Source organism: Malaclemys terrapin, chromosome 2 (assembly GCF_027887155.1).
Source record: "Malaclemys terrapin pileata isolate rMalTer1 chromosome 2, rMalTer1.hap1, whole genome shotgun sequence".
Taxonomy (NCBI): domain Eukaryota; kingdom Metazoa; phylum Chordata; order Testudines; family Emydidae; genus Malaclemys; species Malaclemys terrapin.
The window spans coordinates 195,178,310-195,197,526 of record NC_071506.1 but is presented as its reverse complement, the minus strand read 5'-3'; the positions used below and the strand labels follow the sequence as shown (position 1 = coordinate 195,197,526).

The following is a 19,217-nucleotide window of genomic DNA, read 5'->3' as shown; positions in this document are numbered from 1 at the left end:
ACTACTTGCACCAATGAATGAGAGCACCATCTTCCATACTCTAGCAACAAATGCATGGTTTGGTGTCCAGCTTACGTCAGACCTCCCAAGTCAGTTACCCCAGTGTGTAAATAATAAATAAATAAATAAGTGCAAATGTGTCCGTTTTGAAGATGCCTGGAGGACATCTTGCCAGCTTTTACAGGTCCCAGGTGGATCCTTCCTACACTACAAACCACACTAGTGATATTTTTATAGTCACATCCATCTTGCATACACACCTTAGAACATCATATTCCAGCTCAGTTGATTGGTAATAGGAACTTTTGCTTTTTACCATTGACAGAGCCCCTAGAATGGAAATAAAAAACAGGTGCTCTAATTGTAAAAGAGCTAGAAAGTGAGATATCCTTTTAAAGATCAGCATCTCTTGAAAAATACTAGGTATGTCTATACTGCAATAAAACACCCTCAGCTGGCCCGTGTCAGAGGGCTCAGGCTGTGGGGCTATAAAATGGCAGTGTAGACATCCTGGCTGGGGCTGGAGACCAGGCTGTGGGACTCTCCTCCCAAACACTGCACTTTTATAGCTCTACAGCCCAGATCCGTGAGCCCATCAACTGACATGGGCCAGCTGCAGGTGTTTTATTGCAGTGTAGGCATACCCAGGGTCTAAAAAATGAGTTCCCCAGATGCTAATAAAAAGATTAAGACAAGGATTGTGTTTGTCCACCCAGGTCTCCTTTATATCGTGTATCTCCTTAATAGATTCAGTTACTATCTCTTATCTCATGTTCAAAACTGATCATTATTACCACTATCTAGCTGCTTCTCCATCAACTCCAAGTAATGTTGAGGAAGCTTATCTCAGAAAGAAGGGAGATGAGCTGCATGATATTAGTGAAGGGAATTGGGCAAAGACATCCCGCTGTGAGTGCTCTCTTCCAGCATGTGGAAATGGACTGTTGGTTGCCTCCCTCCCCATAGGTACTTATGAAGCAGTTCAGGTCCTTAACATAGCAGGCTCTAAGTTGAGCAATGTATAAATTAAATAAGTAATTTGGTGTAACCAGTTTATTTGGATTTCATAAAATTTAGCGTAGCGGGACTTTTTGCTTCCATTGCACTGCCTCATGAAATATGGCTAATGGGGAAAGCTGGTGTGGAGGAATGGGTTATTTTGAAGTATAATGTAACTCCACAGTTCTTGAAATTCTTGGTCTCTAACTTGAAAGGGGAAAATAGGGTTCCCATGCCAGTTGGTGTTTCCTCATAAGAATGGGAATTATGTGGGATTTGTCTAGGTTACGCTTAAAGCCTGGTGCTGCTATGAACTGAGCTACCAAATCTTGTGGGTTATGGGGAGAAACTGGTTGTTGTGCAGTGAACAGGCTACTGTCCATCTAAAAGCCTCTTTTGTGTTCTCATTCTCTCCTTCCTTCCTCCCTCCCTGCCCCAATTACTGCCTTGAATATCAGGCCCATCCCCTGATGTATATGCAAAGGTAAGAAGCAGGGAAGATGGCAGGCTCCCTGCTTTGTCCGGCCACACAATATGACATGATCAGATAGCATAAATAACTTTTCTCTCACCATGAGATCACACCCACCTCATGAAAATAACCCTGCATTTGTTTTTATGAAGGAGTAAACAAAACACTTCATTTGGATTGGTCTAATGCCTCTTGCAGTCGCAAACTAAAATTAGTTTGAGTAATACTGAAAATCAAATTTGTAATGACCTATTTATGATTATGGCAATATGCAATTGCAGTGTCACTCATCCTATGAATACAACAGAATATAATTGCTTAGTAATCTAGTTCTGGCAGTTCCCCTGTAGGCAAGAAAAAGAAAGTCAGATCAGCTTGACAGTTGAAACACTGTTAAATCTACATACAACATTGTATCTGATATTTAGTTTATTTTCTAAAGCATAAATCTGATGTTACATTCCATTTTCATTTGCACTAGTACAATCAGTAAAATGGGAATTTTACTATATTTGTTATACTCATCTTATGTTCATTATAAAAAGTTGGAGAGAGAATCTGGTGTATTTAATCGGGAGAGTGTTAAAAACAATTTAACAGCACCAACCAAGTCCATGTCTAATTCATATGCCGTTCTTCTTTTATTTCTCAGTGCTCCCACAGTAATTGCCATCCTTCTGAGATGATATCACCTATTGTGATGTGTTGTTTGAACAGTTTAGTGAAAGCAAAATCACCCAAAATGAGGGTCAGTCCAGGTGCATGATACCCTGTATAATAGGGTCTCTTCCAAGCTTTTTTCTGGGAGCAAGCACGTGGACTTTTTGGTCTTTCTACTTTATTAACTTTTGTGAGAGGAAGAGGAAAGAAATGTGAGTTTTGTGTAGTTCTTTTGCTTAGATTTTTAAAAGGCACTAGTCCTGACTGGATAAGTTCACCGTGATAGTTCCAGTTATTCATTTTGCTATATGTTTAGAGATGAGATCTTGTTCTGTTTAACTGCATATATAATGGGCTTGTAGTCTTCTTTTATGCAAGGAAGGGGAAGTAGGCACTCAGATGATAGGGCACCAGCATTAGTACCCTCCATACACTCAGGAATACAAAATATTTCCCCAAGATTAGTGGTTATTTGGCTTTGCAGAGTTGATGAACCATTTCATCAAATGTGATTAGAAAAAGTCACTAAATCATGAAATTTTAGTCTGATCCTGTGGTTTTTACATTGACAGTGCATTTTGTTGGGGGTGTGGGGTGGGTTCAAGCTTTGGGTGGTCTGCATTTTAAGTGTTTCATGTACCACCTTCCTTCTTATTTAAGGTCACAATATCCCTGTGGCAACTACAACAATTGGTTACATGGCAAGTAAGGAAAATTTTAACATTTTTATCTGTGTTTTAAATGAAGTCTAGCTTTTGGAAATGAGGAGCTAGCACCTTGTAACCAGCTAGCTCTCTACATACTTTTGTGTGAACCTCAACATTATGCAAACATTGCAACACAATGTCAGGAGACCTGTGGCTGTCTGCAGCTCCCTTTTAACATTGTCTTCCATCCTTTCCCTTCCTATCTTCCTCCCATCTTCTTGATGTGACAAGATCATATAATCACTGGTCCATTTGCTCAGCACTTCCCTTGCCCTCTGTAGATGTGTGACAACATGGGGGTTGAGGGGCTATCCTACAATCAGCACTCAGCTCCCTCTGCCTGAAATCAGGCAGAAAGAGGGGAGCTTAAGAAAAAGCCACAAATGCCAGGAGAGCCATGTGCAGTACCCAAAAGGGTCACTCTTCTAATTTGATCTCAAGTTTCTTAACATATTATTTTCTTTAGAGTAGGAGTAATCTTTTTGTCTGCTTAAATGCTAAGCAAAGGAGACTGTCTAAACTTCCATTTGCTGGTCAGGGCCCTTCACTTTTTTCCAAGTTACGCATTTGGGTATTAACCTTATTTAAATGTGGCATATTGAGTGCCCGTTGCTGAACTACAGACTTCCATTAGCTTCTAAAGTGAGACCATTATTATATAGTGAGCCTAGGCTGTTGGGAATTCTTGTCTGGTGTAGATATTAATATTTTATAAAGGGGTGAGCCTTGAAGGTCCTGTTTTCTTGAAGGACTTTTACAAGGATAGGGAGAACCTGTAGGATATAGTTTCTTCATTTACATCCCCTCTCGCTGGTCAAGGAGGGCTCAGTGTCACGATGGAGAGCCCATGAACTTCTCTGAGCAGCAGTGAAGGAGGAGAGGGGGGAAAGGAAATAGGTTCTAGACAGAGATTAATGCTGTTTTCTTACCTTAACACTTCAAGTTACGTATTCAGCATTCAGAGTTCCTCAGTATTAAGCACCAGACTCACAAGTAGTCCCATTGATTTTAATGGAATCACTTGTGGAATGATGTTTTACTTTTCAGTATCAGAAGGGGCCAGATTCTGCCACACTAGAGGTGTGAGGGAACTAACTTCTGATGTGAAATCTGGACCTCTGCAGAGCTGCTGCTGACTTGTGGGCTTCCTCTTCTGACTTGTTCTGGTCTGTGTTATAGGCACTGCCAGTCTGAGTAGTAGGCTCATTCCTGACACAATTCCACAGTGCAAGCTTAAAAATAAATCAGAGGACGGTAACAGAGAAATACAGTGTTAACTCACCTCTACCCTAGATGTAGTTTTATTTCTGGATTTCACCACAAGGTTCATGTGAAGAAATACTAATCCAGCTAAACCATTTTGTGTAAAATTGGTATTTTGTAAAGGAGAAGCCACTGTAACTCTGTCCAGATATCCTCTGTACAGTAGAATCTCAGAGTTATGAACCACCAGAGTTACGAACTGACCGGGCAACCACACACCTCATTTGGAACCGGAAGTATGCAATCAGGCAGCAGCAGAGATTTCCTCTCCCCCTCCTCCCCCGGGGGAAAAAAGCAAATTCAGTACAGTACTGTTAAAAAAAAAAAAGGGGGGGGGGGAGAAGTTTTTCTTCTGCATAGTAAAGTTTCAAACCTGTATTAAGTCAATGTTCAGTTGTCAATTTTTGACGGAACCATAACGTTTTGTTCAAAGTTACAAATGTTTCAGAGTTACGAACAACCTCCATTCTCGAGGTGTTCGGAACTTTGAGGTTCTACTGTATTAGCATTTTGTTCTTACTGTATCTCTGACAATTACAACAGTTGCTTACATGGAAAAGTAATAGGAAAATATATTTTTAGCTGTGTTTAAATGCAGCTAAGCAGTTGGAAATAAGGTGCCCTCTCCAAGGTTATCGAGATTTTACAAAAATATGAACACTCTCTAATGTATGTGAAGAATACTAGACTGTACTTTTAAAAATAGAGTAATAAGATATTTTGGAATATTATGAAATCTGTAATTTCCCCCCCTCTTTCTAGGTGCATTTTACCTGGTCTTTGAATATATGGACCATGACTTGATGGGACTCCTGGAATCTGGCTTGGTTCATTTTAATGAAAATCACATAAAGTCATTTATGAGACAGTTGATGGAGGGATTGGATTACTGCCATAAGAAGAACTTCCTGCACAGAGATATTAAATGTTCAAATATTCTACTAAATAATAGGTATGGATATAACCAACTTTAAAGTGTTCACAAAGTTATAAAGTAACAGCTTAACCAAAAAACCTTTGATTTAATTCTAGCAATTTGTGTCACTTTCTTCTATCACTAGAAAAATAGACTTTAATTATTTAGGTTGCTTATTGCTACTTTTAAAACTAGCTTCAACTTTGAACCTAGAATCATTCAATTTAGGGTCTGTTCCTGCTGTTTACTCATTACTTCACCTGTATGGAAACACCAAGATCAGGACTTAGGTTCATCAGCCAGCACTAAGAAATATAATTTCAGAGTTTAATCATTGAATCATATAGATCTGGAAGAAACCTCTAGGCCATCTAGTCTATCCCCCTGTGCTGAGGCAGAAAGGACCATGTGTATCTAGACCAGTGGGGGGCAACCTGCGGCCCATCGGGGTAATCTGATTGTGAGTCGCAAGACATTTTGCTGACGTTGACCGTCTGCAGGCACAGCCCCCCGCAGCTCCTATTAGCCACGGTTTGCTGTTCCCAGCCAATGGGAGCTGTGGGAGAGCGGCAGATAGCACGTCCTTGTGGCCTGCTACTTCCTGCATCTCCCATTGGCTGGGAATGGCGAACCGCGGTCACTGGGAACTGTAGGGGGGCCGTGCCTGCAATGGTCAACATCAGCAAAATGTCTCGCAGCCCGCAGTCAGATTACCCTGATGGGCCACATGCGGCCTGGAGGCCGCAGCTTGCCTACAACTGATCTAGACCATCCTTGGCAGGTATTTGTCTAATCTGTTCTTAAAAACTTCCTATGACAGGGATTGCACAACCTCCCTTGGAAACCTATTCCAATGCTTAACTCTACTTACAGTTAGAAAGTTTTCCTAATTATAACCTAAATCTCCCTTTGTGCAGATTAAGCTGGTTACCTCTTGTCTTACTTTCAGTGGACACTGAGAACAGTTGATCACTGCCCTCTTTATAACAACCGTTAACATATTTGAAGACTGTTATAGGTGTCACTTCAGGCTTCTTTCCTCAAGAAGGAAACATATCCAGTTAAGTTGACTAATGAGGAAAGGTTATTCTCCTTTTATCACTTCTGTTGCTCTTCTCTGGACTCTCCAATTTATCCACGTCTCTCCTAAAGTGTGGCACCCAAAACTGGACACAGTATTCCGACTGAGGGCTCACCAGTGCTAATTAAAGTGAATCAGTTACCTCCTCTCTCTTACATAAAACACCCCTGTTATTAAACTACGGTATTTTAGCCTTTTTTGCATCTGCATCACATTGTTGACTCATATTCAAGTTATGATGCATTATAACCCCCAGATCATTTTCAGCAATACTACTGCCTGCTTTGATTTTTTCCTTCCTAAGTTTAGTACTTTGAACATTTAATTTCATCTCATTGATTGCAGACTAATTCTCCAAAATGTCAAGGTCATTTTGAATTCTAATCCTGTCCTCCAAAGTTTTTAAAACCCCGCTAAGCTTGATATCATTAGCAGATTTTATTAGCAGACTCTCCACTCCATTATCCAAGTCATTAACAAAAATAATGAATAGTACCGGATGCACAACAGATCCCCGTGGGTCCCCACTTCATACATTCTCCCACTTAGGCAGTGAACCGCTGATAACTACTCTTTGAGTATGGGTTTTCAACCAGTATGTGCCCACCTTTATAATAATTTTTTCTAGACCACATTTCCCTAGTTTGCTTATGAAAATGTTATGTGGGATGGTCAAAAGTTGTACTAAAATTAAGATAAAACATATCTACTGCTTCCCTCCCCATAGTTCACTAAGCCAATAACCCTGTCAAAGGAGAAAATTAGCATAGTTTGGCATGATTTGTTCTTGACAAATCTATGTTGGCTATTATTTATTATCCTGTTATCTTCTAGGTGCTTACTAATTGATTCTTTAATAATTTGTTCCAGTGTCTTTCCAGGTATTGAGTTAGGCTGACTGGTCTAATTCCCTAGGTCCTCTTTGTTTCCCTTTTTAAAGATAGGTACTCTATTTGCCCTTCTCCAGTCCTCTGGGACCTCACCCATCCTCCATGAATTCAGAGATAATTGCTAGATTCCTAGTTCTTTAAGTACCGTAAGGTGATTTCATCAGGCTGTGTTGACTTGAATACATCTAACTTATCTAAATATTCTTTAACCTGTTACTTTCCTATTTTGACTTATGTTCCTTCCCTCTTGTTAATATAAAGTGTATTAAGTATCTGGTCTCAAACATTTTTAGTGAAGACTGGAGCAAAATAGGTATTAAACACTTCAGTCTTCTTGGTGTCTGTTATTAGCCTTCCCTGCTAAGTAGTGGATCTACACTTTCTTCTTTTACTTGTTCCTAATGTATTTCTAGAACCTTTTCTATCAATAGCCTTTTGTCCCTTGCTTTGTATAACTCATTTTGTGCCTTAGCCTCTCTGAGTTTTGTCCCTATGTGCTATTCTTTTGTTCCCATCCATAGCAATTTGTCCTTATTTTCATTCTTGTAAGATTCCTTTTTGATTTGCAGCTCATTAAAGAGCTCCTGATGCAGTGGCTTCCTAGTTTTTTTTCCCTTCCTTTCTTTCCTTTGCATCGGGATAGTTTGCCTTTAATATTTTGTCTCTGATAAATTGCAGCTCTTTTGAACTCCTTTTTCCCTTAGATTGTCTTCCTATGGGACCCTGACTCCCAGTTCTCTGAGTTTATTGGTCTGCCTTTTTGGAGTCGCTCTCATTCCTTCCTTTCTAAGAATCATGAAGGCTATCCTTTTGTGATCACTTTCACCCAAATTGCCTTCAACCTTTCAGATTCACAATCAGTTTCTCCCTGTTCACCAGAATGAAGTCTAAAATGGCTGCTTCCCCTGGTTTCTTCCTCCTCCTGAAACAGGTTGCCCCTAACATATTCCAGTAATTGGACATTTTATGTTTTTCTGTATTATTTTTCCAACAGGTATCTGGATAGTTAAAGGCCCCCATTACAGCCAGGTCTTGTGTTTGGATATTTTTGTTAGTTGTATTTGTCATATTAAATTAGAATATGTTAAAACGTAGTTTCTGACCAGTGCTTTCTTGACTATTTGATCTTATAGTCAAATGCGCGTAGACTCATCTATCACGTTGTATAATACTGAAGACCTCATCTTTTGGGAGTATAGAAGTACAGTGTTTCGATTTAAAAGAATATGCAACCAGTTGTGTTCAAACACATATTTTAGGTACACACTGATACTCTTGCTCACAAGTGCAGTGATAATCCATGTTTCACACATATGTATATAAACATAAGCCTCGGTGCATGTGTAGAACTGCCAACAGAAGTTGGTCCAATAAAAGGTATTGCCTCATTCACCCCCCTCCCCCGTCTCTCTAATATCCTGGGATATAAATAAAAATATACAAATAAATCCTGGGATATAAATAAACTTAGTACATAACATTTAGAAATAAAGGATTTTTTAAAATCAACAAACTTGGTGAAAGCACCATGTCCTTTTCTTTCCTTATAGAAATTTATGAATGTCCTTTCTAGTGTAGGAGTACTTGTGGCACCTTAGAGACTAACAAATTTATTAGAGCATAAGCTTTCGTGGGCTACAACCCACTGAAACCTTTCTAGTGTAAGTCATCCAACCTTCCAGATTGGCATGGTATGTTGCCTGTTGAGCAGCAGCATCCTTTATGCCTTTTGAATTATCACTCTTAAAATCCCAACTTTAGCCTTTGATACAAATGGAGTGTTTAGTTTTGTATGCTTCCCACAAGGAGGTGCAAGTGCTGATAGTCACTTGCTATGCAAATACTTGATTTAATATTTTTTATTATGTACAGTTACCAGTAAATAGGCCAATTTACCGAGTAAAACGTTACTGAAGTGTGAATTAGTAATCTCCACAGCCCTAAAGCCAGGCTTAAATGTACAAAAATGACAGTCTCCCCTCTTCAAAGTTTTATCAACATAATAAGTACAGTTGTGTGTTATTAGTTGATTATTTTATAAAGTATACCCTGAATGTTCATTAGTATTCTTTGAAGTGTATATCTGCATTTGTCAAAAAGAAATACATCATTTCACAATCTCTTATGGTTTGTTTTTTAAAATTGCATTGGTTAGCATACTTATTAATTGAGAAGATGCAGTAATTTGTAATGGTTCTCCTGGTGACTAGTGTGAATTAGTGAAGTTTAACTGTAGATGTGTTATAGAGCATTTTAAACATCTGTTTGGTTTTTAAATCTGTTGACAAGATTAATCAGTAAAAATTCTTTACTCTTTCCACCAGAGGGCAGATTAAGCTTGCAGACTTTGGGCTTGCTCGACTGTATAGCTCAGAGGAGAGGTAAGACAACTCTGTTATGTTAAATATATATATTTAAAGCATAGGTCTCTGTGATTATCAGAGCTAGGGATGCTTTTTTCTGTAGAGGGAAGTTTAAGTCAAATCACATTTTTAATATGGCATCCTCTTTTCTGATTAAATATCTGAAATGATAGAAGTAAAGGTTTGTAATGTGCAGCTATGCAGTGGTTTATGTTGGTATAGTGCAGTTATATTCATGCTTTAATTCAATTTTAGTTGAGATGTCAAAGTATAATAGCTGTATGTTAATAAACAATTGTCAGGCCATCTAACTAAACAACTAGCATAAAAACGTTGTGAAGCCCCAGAGGGACGGAGGTCAGTCACCTGGTATGTGTGCACGGTAGTAAAACCACAAACATAAAACTCAAGTGTAAATGAATTATATGGAGTGGGAAAGAAGAACACTTCATCCTGGTTCTTTATAAGTACAAGGATTCTTTCTGCAATACCAAAGCTATAATCTCTCCAGAATACCATGGACAAAGAACTTTGGGGAGATGGGAATCTGTTTATGCACTTTCCTTTCAAACTTTGAACTTCAGTTAAATATGTGGTGTTCTTTCTCCCTGATTGTATCATAAATACTGTTAGAGAGGCTTGCTTCTTGAGTTAAAGGATAATCTCCATTAGCTGTAATAGCACAGATATAGATTATTTTTTTAATAAAGAGCTCTGACTAGTGACATCACAATTAATACTTTCATTTTCAGTCTAAACTGACTGGAGATGAAGGATGCAGATTTATAGTTAGGATGTGGTCTGCTTAAACATTTCAATATTACTCTTGCTTCCATAAATTAACATGCATATTCTGCCTTTTTGGAGCAAATTGATAAACGTTAATAAGTCACCAGACCAGATGGTATTCACCCAAGAGTTCTGAAGGAACTCAAATGTGAAATATATGTAACCTTTTGTACCAGATGACTGGAGGATAGCTAATGTGACGCTAATTTTTTAAAAAGGCTCCAGAGGTGATCCTGGCAATTACAGGCCAGTAAGCCTTTTTTTGAGAAGGCTTTTGATAGCATTTACAGGACTAGCCTATAGTGCATTCTGTGGGCCTGTGGAATCCCTCTCCGTATAATCAACATCATCGAAAGCTTTTATTCTTCTTCGAGTGCTTGCTCATATCCATTCCATTAGGTGTGTGCGCGCCGCGTGCACGATCGTCGGAAGATTTTCTACCCTAGCAACACCGGCGGGTCGGCTGTGGAGCCCCCTAGAGTGGCGCCTTCATGGCGCTGAATATATACCCCAGCCGACCCGGCGCCCCCTCAGTTCCTTCTTACCGCCCCTGACGGTCGTTGGAACTGTGGAGCGCGGCATAGCTGTTCTCCACTCTCCCTAGCTTAGTTAGTTATTCGCAGTTGTAGTTATAGTTATAGTTCTAGTGTTTGTAGTTTAATAGTTAAATAGTTTAAAGTTGTTAGATTTGTTATAATAGTCCAGGGGACTAAGGGGGTCGTCGCCCCCTTTCTCCCCCGGCCGCGGGCCCGGGCTCATGCCCAGAGCTCCCGGCTTCAAGCAGTGCGCCTCCTGCGCTAAACCTATGCCCACGAGCGACCCGCACGACTCCTGTCTGAAGTGCCTGGGAGAGTCCCACCAAACAGATAAGTGCAAGATCTGTAAGGCCTTCAGACCAAGGACCAAGAAAGAGCGGGACTTTCGGCTCCGGCAACTCCTGATGGAGGCGGCACTTAGCCCGGACACTCCTTCTACGAGCCAGGCCCAGGCACCTAGCGCCTCGGTGCGCAGTGCCCCAGCAGCACCGGCAATGCCGACAACGTGGGCGGTGTCGGACAAACCTCCCCGGCACCGGACCTCGTCGGCACCGCAGCAGGCACCTCGGCGCCGGTCATTATCCCCGGGGCATAAAAAAGCCCATAAGACGGGGACCTCTGTACCGAAGACGCCGGCTCCCCCAGTGCCGGGGGTAGAGCCGAGTGCGCCGGTGGAGCACCGGAAACAGGTGCCTCCAGCACTGTCGACTCCGGCACCGAGGCCGTTGAGTCCGGTGCAGATAGCGTCTCCACCGAGACCGGCGGTAATACAACTCCCGTCGACTCCGGAGACCTTCGTGGCGGCGAGAGACTTGATAGCTCTCACGGAGCCGGCACCGCCTCAACCACTGGCACCGACGGCACCGTTGACCCGCCCGGTCCAGTCAAGGGGGAAACCTGCCTTGATGCGCCCTCCATCACAAGGGCTGGAACCTCGGCACCGGTCCAGGTCCAGAAGCAGGTCCCCACGCCGCTCGCAGTCCCGGCACCGAATATCACCTCGGCACTGGTCGTACTCGCGGCCAAGATCTTCGTCGCGGCACCGGTCTACGTCTCGGCACTGCTATGATCGTCGGCACCGATCAACGTCGAGACGTAGTTCTCGGCACCGCTACGGTCGACGCTCGACGTCGAGAGGCCGCTCCCGGCACCGGGCATACTCCAGGTCCTCGTCGAGGTCCAGATCCGGCTCCCGGCACCGACGAGTTCATCGGCACCGATCGCGGTCCCGGCACCGTTCGCCGGCACCGCGCAGAGATAGATCATCTCCGGACCGGTACCGTGCGGCACCGCAGCCCACGGGGGTCGTTTCATCTCTCTCGGCACCGCCATGGCCGTCAAGATCGGTGTCTCGCTCCTCGGAGGACCTGTCGAGATCGGCATACCCCCCTCAAGGGCAAGCCGAGGAACGGAACTTGGGCCATTGGCAGGAGATGGCAGAGGACCACTCTCATGGACCATCTCACTGGTCATTTTGGACCCTGTGGGCGTACCACCAGGAGCAAGGGGCTCCAATACCATCGACCTCTCGCTCGGGTCACTCGGTTAGAAGGGCCCCAGAATCCACCATCTCTCGGCCTCCGCCAGGGGGCATGGAGGCTTCCGTGTCCACGCCACCTGACACCATAGACCCGAGTACAGGTGATGCTCCGGCCCAAGAGCAGGGGGATCAGGACCCCCCCTTGGATCCAGTACCACCGGAGGCGTCTTCCTCCTCCTCTCCGGATGAGGCAGTGGCGGGCACTTCATGTACGGGTCCCCCTCCGATAGATCTTCGGGCTCACCAGGATCTCCTGCGTAGGATGGCCCGTAATATGGACCTGCAGGCGGAGGAGATAGTGGAAGTACAGCACCCTATCGTGAACATCCTCGGAGCGGATGCCCCATCGAGGGTGGCGCTACCCCTGATCCGCACGATACAAACCAATGCGGATACGATATGGCAAACTCCTGCCTCTATCCCACCCACAGCGAGAGGGGTGGAAAGGAAGTACTTTGTCCCGTCTAAGGACTACGGGTACTTGTATACCCACCCCCAACCGTGTTCACTGGTGGTGGAATCAGTGAACGCACGAGAGCGCCACGGCCAGCAGGCTGCAGCGCCTAAATCAAAAGAGGCTAAGCGGCTCGATTTGTTTGGCCGTAAGGTTTACTCAGCCGGAGGGCTGCAACTTAGAGCGGCGAACCAACAGGCGCTATTGAGCCGTTACAATTTTAACTCCTGGAACTCTATGGGGAAGTTTAAGGAGTTGATTCCCCAAGAGTCCAGGGAAGAGTTTGGAGCCATGGTAGAGGAGGGTAAGAAGGTGGCTCGGACCTCCTTGCAGGCCTCCTTGGACATAGCAGACTCAGCTGCGAGGACCCTGGCTTCGGGTATCGCTATGCGGAGGATCTCCTGGCTTCAAGTTTCGGGTTTGCCTCCGGAGCTACAGCAAACCCTACAGGATCTGCCCTTTGAGGGACATGGATTGTTCTCGGACAAGACGGACTCTCGCCTGCAGAGCCTCAAGGACTCGAGAACAATCATGCGCTCCCTGGGGATGCATGTTGTGGGCCCTCAGCGCAGACCATTTAGGCCGCAGCCTCAGCGCTTCTACCCCCCCCCCGCCTCGTCAGAGACAGGACTCGACCCGGAGGCGAGGGCGAGGTGGTAGAAGAAGGTGGGCCAGCCCTCAACCCGGCCAGAACCAGGGGCCACCTAGACCACCTTCAGGCCCCAGGCAGAACTTTTGAAGGTGCGGTCGAGGACGGCGCCCCAGTCATCCCCCAGGATCCAGCCCCCTCCTTTCGGGATCGTCTCTCCCACTTCCACCGTGCTTGGTCCCTTATAACTTCGGACCGTTGGGTCCTCCGCACAGTGGAGAGGGGATACACTATCCAGTTTTCTTCTATCCCCCCCTCCCACCCCCCTTCCCCGTCCCTCTTCAGGGACCCTTCTCACGAGCAACTTCTTATACAGGAGGTTTCCACGCTCCTTGCTATGGGGGCCATAGAGGAGGTTCCAGTAGAGTTAAGGGGCAGGGGATTTTATTCCCGTTACTTCCTGATCCCCAAGTCCAAAGGAGGTCTGCGGCCCATCTTGGACTTGCGCGGACTCAACAAATTCGTAGTAAAGTTGAAGTTCCGCATGGTCTCTTTGGGGGCCATTATCCCTTCCCTCGATCCTGGAGACTGGTTCGCCGCCCTCGACATGAAAGACGCATACTTTCACATCTCAATTTACCCACCTCACAGACGCTTCCTGCGATTCGTGGTAAACATGGTGCACTACCAATTTGCAGTCCTTCCCTTCGGCCTATCCTCGGCCCCAAGAGTGTTCACGAAATGTATGGCTGTCGTGGCAGCGTACCTTCGTCGGCAAGGGATACAGGTGTTCCCGTACCTAGACGACTGGCTGGTACGCGGTCGCACCAAGGAGCAAGTTCAAGCTCACGTCCACATAATAGTGCACACATTCAACGAGTTGGGCATCCTACTCAACAAGGACAAATCCACTCTAGAACCTACCCAGAGAATAGAATTCATAGGCGCAGTTCTAGACTCCAGACGTGCACAAGCCATCCTGCCAGACAACCGATTTGGCACCATCACGAGCCTCATTCAAGGGCTCCAGGCGTTCCCAACTACCACGGTGAGGTCGTGCCTTACCCTGCTGGGTCACATGGCCTCCTGCACGTACGTAACCAGGCATGCCAGACTTCGGCTTCGCCCACTCCAGACCTGGGTGTCGTCAATATACCGACCACATCGGGACAGCCTGAACATGGTGGTCACGGTCCCGATCTCGGTCCTGACCTCCCTCACCTGGTGGCTAGATCACAATGTGGTCTGCGAGGGGATGCCATTTCACGCCCCACAACCCTCTCTGCACCTGGTCACAGACGCTTCATCTCTGGGTTGGGGCGCCCATCTCAACGAACACCATACCCAGGGCCTGTGGACTGCACCCCAGCTAGCCCTGCACATCAATGTTCGGGAACTGATGGCGGTGCGCCTGGCGTGCCAGGCATTTCTCAACCTCCTACGTGGCCGATGTGTGTTAGTTCTCATCGACAACACCACGGCCATGTTTTACATCAACAAGCAAGGAGGAGCACGTTTGTCAATTCTATGCCAAGAGGCCATTCGCCTGTGGGACTTCTGCATCGCCCACTCAATCCATCTCACGGCATCGTTCCTCCCTGGAGTCCAGAACACTCTAGCGGACCGACTCAGCAGGTCCTTCCAGACGCACGAGTGGTCTTCCGTCCGGACATCATACATTCCATCTTCCGGAGGTGGGGGTTTCCCCAGATAGACCTGTTTGCATCTCGAGACAACAGGAAGTGCCACGTGTTCTGCTCCCTGCAAGGTTGAGCTCCGGGCTCCCTCTCGGATGCGTTTCTCCTTCCCTGGAAAGACCACCTGTTTTATGCCTTCCCTCCGTTTCCTCTGGTCCACAAGGTACTGTTAAAATTGCGCAGAGACCAGGCACAGGTAATTCTGGTCGCTCCAGCGTGGCCGAGACAACATTGGTACACCACACTGTTGGAACTCTCGGTTCAGACACCGATCCCGCTTCCGTTGTGTCCGGATCTCATCTCTCAGGACCACGGCCGGCTGCGTCACCCCGACCTGCAATCACTCCACCTCACGGCGTGGCTGCTCCATGGTTCACCCAGGCAGAGCGGCAATGCTCGCACTCTGTCCAACAGATTCTGCTGAGCAGTAGGAAGCCCTCAACACGCACCACGTACCTGGCCAAGTGGAAGCGGTTCTCCTGTTGGTGCGAACAACGAGCCATGTCCCCGTTGCAAGCACCCATTCCTCTCATTTTGGAATATCTCCTCTCCCTAAAACAGCAGGGGTTGGCGATATCTTCAATTAGAGTTCACCTGGCCGCTATATCGGCCTTTCACCCAGGGGAACTCGCGTCCTCGGTATTCTCTAACCCGATGGTCGTTAGATTCCTCAAGGGCTTAGACTGGATGTACCCACAACAACGTCAGCCCGTTCAGACGTGGGACCTCAACCTGGTTCTCTCCAAGCTCACAGGTCCTCCATTCGAGCCACTGGCCACCTGTTCACTTTTGTACCTATCCTGGAAGACAGCCTTCCTTGTAGCCATCACCTCAGCAAGGCGCGTTTCTGAACTCAGGGCACTTACATCCGAGCCCCCTTATACAGTTTTCCATAAGGATAAAGTGCAGCTTCGTCCACATCCTGCCTTTCTCCCTAAGGTGGTTTCTCCTTTTCATATCAACCAGGACATCTTTCTCCCGGTCTTTCATCCCAAACCACATGCCACTCGCCAGGATCAACGTTTGCATTCCCTGGACGTACGAAGGGCCCTGGCCTTCTATATTGACCGCACAAAGCACTTTAGAAAGACGACACAACTCTTCGTTGCAGTGGCCGACCGAATGAAAGGCTCACCGGTCTCCTCACAACGCCTATCCTCCTGGATTACGTCTTGCATCCGGACTTGCTATGACCTGGCAGGTGTCTCAGCACTGCACCTCACCGCTCACTCCACGAGGGCCCAGGCTTCCTCGACGGCTTTCCTGGCACAAGTTCCGATCCAGGACATTTGTAGAGCAGCGGTTTGGTCATCAGTCCACACATTTACAGCTCACTATGCACTAGTGCAGCAGTCCAGAGACGATGCTGCTTTCGGATCAGCGGTTTTGCACACAGCAATGTCTCACTCCGACCCCACCACCTAAGTTGGGCTTGGGAGTCACCTAATGGAATGGATATGAGCAAGCACTCGAAGAAGAAAAGACGGTTACTCACCGTTGTAACTGTTGTTCTTCGAGATGTGTTGCTCATATCCATTCCAAACCCGCCCCCCGTCCCCACTGTCGGAGTAGCCGGCAAGAAGGAACTGAGGGGGCGCCGGGTCGGCTGGGGTATATATTCAGCGCCATGAAGGCGCCACTCTAGGGGGCTCCACAGCCGACCCGCCGGTGTTGCTAGGGTAGAAAATCTTCCGACGATCGTGCACGCGGCGCGCACACACCTAATGGAATGGATATGAGCAACACATCTCGAAGAACAACAGTTACAACGGTGAGTAACCGTCTTTTTCAACTTTACATGAAATGTTGATCCCAGTAAGCTCAGTTTTGGCATCTCATTCCTGATTCAATCTCTCATTGAGTACGTCTTCTCTTCAGTAATAGTAGGATTTAATGAACATTTAAGGATTGTACTGTAACAATTTTTCCACATTGTTGCTAACTGAACTATATTTTTTGATAATTGATTTACTGATCTGATTAAACAGTATTTAGAAGGATTTGGGACCTTGAAGCAGCAGAAGAAATTTCTTAAAGCATTACTTTAATGCTAGAATCACTGAAATATATTGTGTATCTCATTTGTCAAAATTTGAAAAGTCTGAAAGCAAGCTTTTAAAAAATAAGCTGTATGCACTTGTAATTGTGTGCTTAACTTATGCATGCATAGATCTTGAGTGTACAAAGGGGGTAATTGTACATGCAAATGAATAATTATGGCCATTTTTGTACATATTTACCCAACTTCCACTCAGAGTTGTGGTAATTTCACTCACAATTGTGCATCTAACTTTAAAAAATCAGTTCTGAATGTATAGCACTTTCCAGCTAGAAGGTGTGACATATTACATAAGAACATACCTGTTGAAACAGAAAGTAGTGTCTAGAAATCTTTAACAATTGAATATTGATAGGTTTGACCTTTTTTGTTACTGAGTTTCTCTATCTAAATACTTCTGAAAATAATACTCTCTTCTGGAATAAATCTGGCAGATCTGTAGAGGGTGGAGTAAAATTTCCCACAAGAAGTCCCATTTTCAAAAGTGACTGAAGAGCCTAAGCCATTTAGGCACTTTTGAAAATGTTTCCAGTTGTGTGTGTGTGTGTTGAAAGTGTGTATGCTTGTGGGGCCACCAAAGGGGATTGTTTTAGTGTAAGGTTATCACCTGTATTTACTGAAGGGGCATAAACAAGTCCATATTGTAGATCAGTGTGTTTAGTTGATTAGGCAGTTGCACTGAACATAACAGTGGTGTCATTTGCAATGTGGAATGTTCACCTGCTATGGAAGGCAGAAATTGCTTGTAACTTCGTTTTATTTAAACACATATAAGTTATTCAAATACATTGCTTTATACCTATGTGTATTTGCAATTCAAACCTAATGCTTTATTAAAGATGACAGATGTGAAATGGTGCTTTTCAGTTTTCTAAAAACTATACCTGGAAAGCTGGGCTAGGTAATTTCTGTTGTATTAGCTGCTGTCTTGAAAACTGTTAATACTGAAACATTGCTATTCACTGTCTAAAATATTGGAATCTCAGCTTTCAAATTGTGTAAAATGTTACAAAACCTCAAGTTACATAATATTAATGGCTAAAATCATACTGGTGATTGGGGGTGTGGTGACAGAAGATAACAATCTGCAACCATGTATTCTGTGGCAAGGGCTGCCGAAAACTGAATATTCAATTGCATCTCCTAAAGATTTACAAAAATAGAGACTTCTACTGAAATAGATTTGGCAATAGCACTGTTTTATTTTGATACATTCCATTATTTTATTGTCCCCAAACTTTGTTTTCAGTCTGATAAAACTAAAGTAGATTGCCTCAAAACACTGCAAAAGTCTTTCAGTGGGAGCTGGAAGTTTTGATAGCTTGCGAATTAAAGTCGGGGCTGTTGGAATCCAGGAAGATCTGGGAGTTTTGAAACCCAAGAGGCAGTTGAAACTTCTGATAGTAGGGAACGGCTGCATCTATGCTTCTCTCCTTTGTGGAGAAGGGCAGAGGTGACTTGAATTCCCCCCCCCCCCCCCCCCCCCCCCCACTGTTGAACTCTTTGTTCAGCACTTCAGCAACCAACTCCTTTGTGCCAGTAACTGCACCTAACAGCAGTGGATGGAGATATTAATGAAAGTCTTATTGCTAAAATGAATAGCAATTAAATAGCAGTATAGGTATTTAACTCTGAAGCCTGATGATATTTTTAATGCCCCATGAAGATGGTTATGTTTACTTATTTCTGAGATACTGTTTCAGGCTATCCTTTGGTAGATTTAAGTAATGACTTTCTATATAGTGGCAGCAGCCTCAGTATTGGTAAAAAGGGAATGAAAAAATGGCACATTCATAAAACAATATTGTAGTAGTGAAACCTCAAACTTTTATTAGTTCACTACAATCTCATTTTAAGAGAAATGTTGAATCTCTCTATCTTCTTTTTTTCAGTCGACCATATACCAACAAAGTTATTACTTTATGGTACCGGCCTCCTGAACTTCTGCTCGGAGAGGAAAGATATACGCCAGCCATAGATGTCTGGAGCTGTGGGTAAGAAGTTTTAATACAAAAGTGTTAAGTGTAAATCATGAACTAAAATAAATCTCAAATAAATTTATATAAAATGATATTGATGGAATTATATAAAACTTTATTTTACAGCTGTATCCTGGGTGAACTTTTTACTAAAAAACCAATATTTCAAGCAAATCAGGAACTTGCTCAGCTGGAACTAATAAGGTAATTTTTAGACTCCACG

The 19,217-nt window shown here is 44.5% G+C and overlaps 2 protein-coding genes across 3 annotated transcripts in view; one reads left to right on the top strand and one right to left on the bottom strand.

Annotated features, from left to right (window-relative positions):
* Positions 1–19,217, top strand: part of CDK13 (cyclin dependent kinase 13) — a 73,443-nt gene that overhangs the window by 39,945 nt on the left and 14,281 nt on the right. Inside the window, exons 6-10 of one of the 2 annotated variants that reach the window (XM_054019200.1) lie at positions 2,792–2,836; positions 4,864–5,053; positions 9,313–9,369; positions 18,908–19,009; positions 19,121–19,198. In XM_054019200.1, coding sequence (XP_053875175.1) covers positions 2,792–2,836; positions 4,864–5,053; positions 9,313–9,369; positions 18,908–19,009; positions 19,121–19,198 — 472 coding nt within the window. The remainder of the gene's footprint in view (positions 1–2,791; positions 2,837–4,863; positions 5,054–9,312; positions 9,370–18,907; positions 19,010–19,120; positions 19,199–19,217) is intronic. The other variant, XM_054019201.1, reaches the window with a different exon arrangement.
* MPLKIP (M-phase specific PLK1 interacting protein) overlaps positions 18,927–19,217 on the bottom strand; it is a 62,793-nt gene continuing 62,502 nt past the window's right edge. Inside the window, exon 6 of the transcript XR_008443910.1 lies at positions 18,927–19,003. The gene's annotated coding sequence lies outside the window, so the exon portion shown is untranslated. The remainder of the gene's footprint in view (positions 19,004–19,217) is intronic.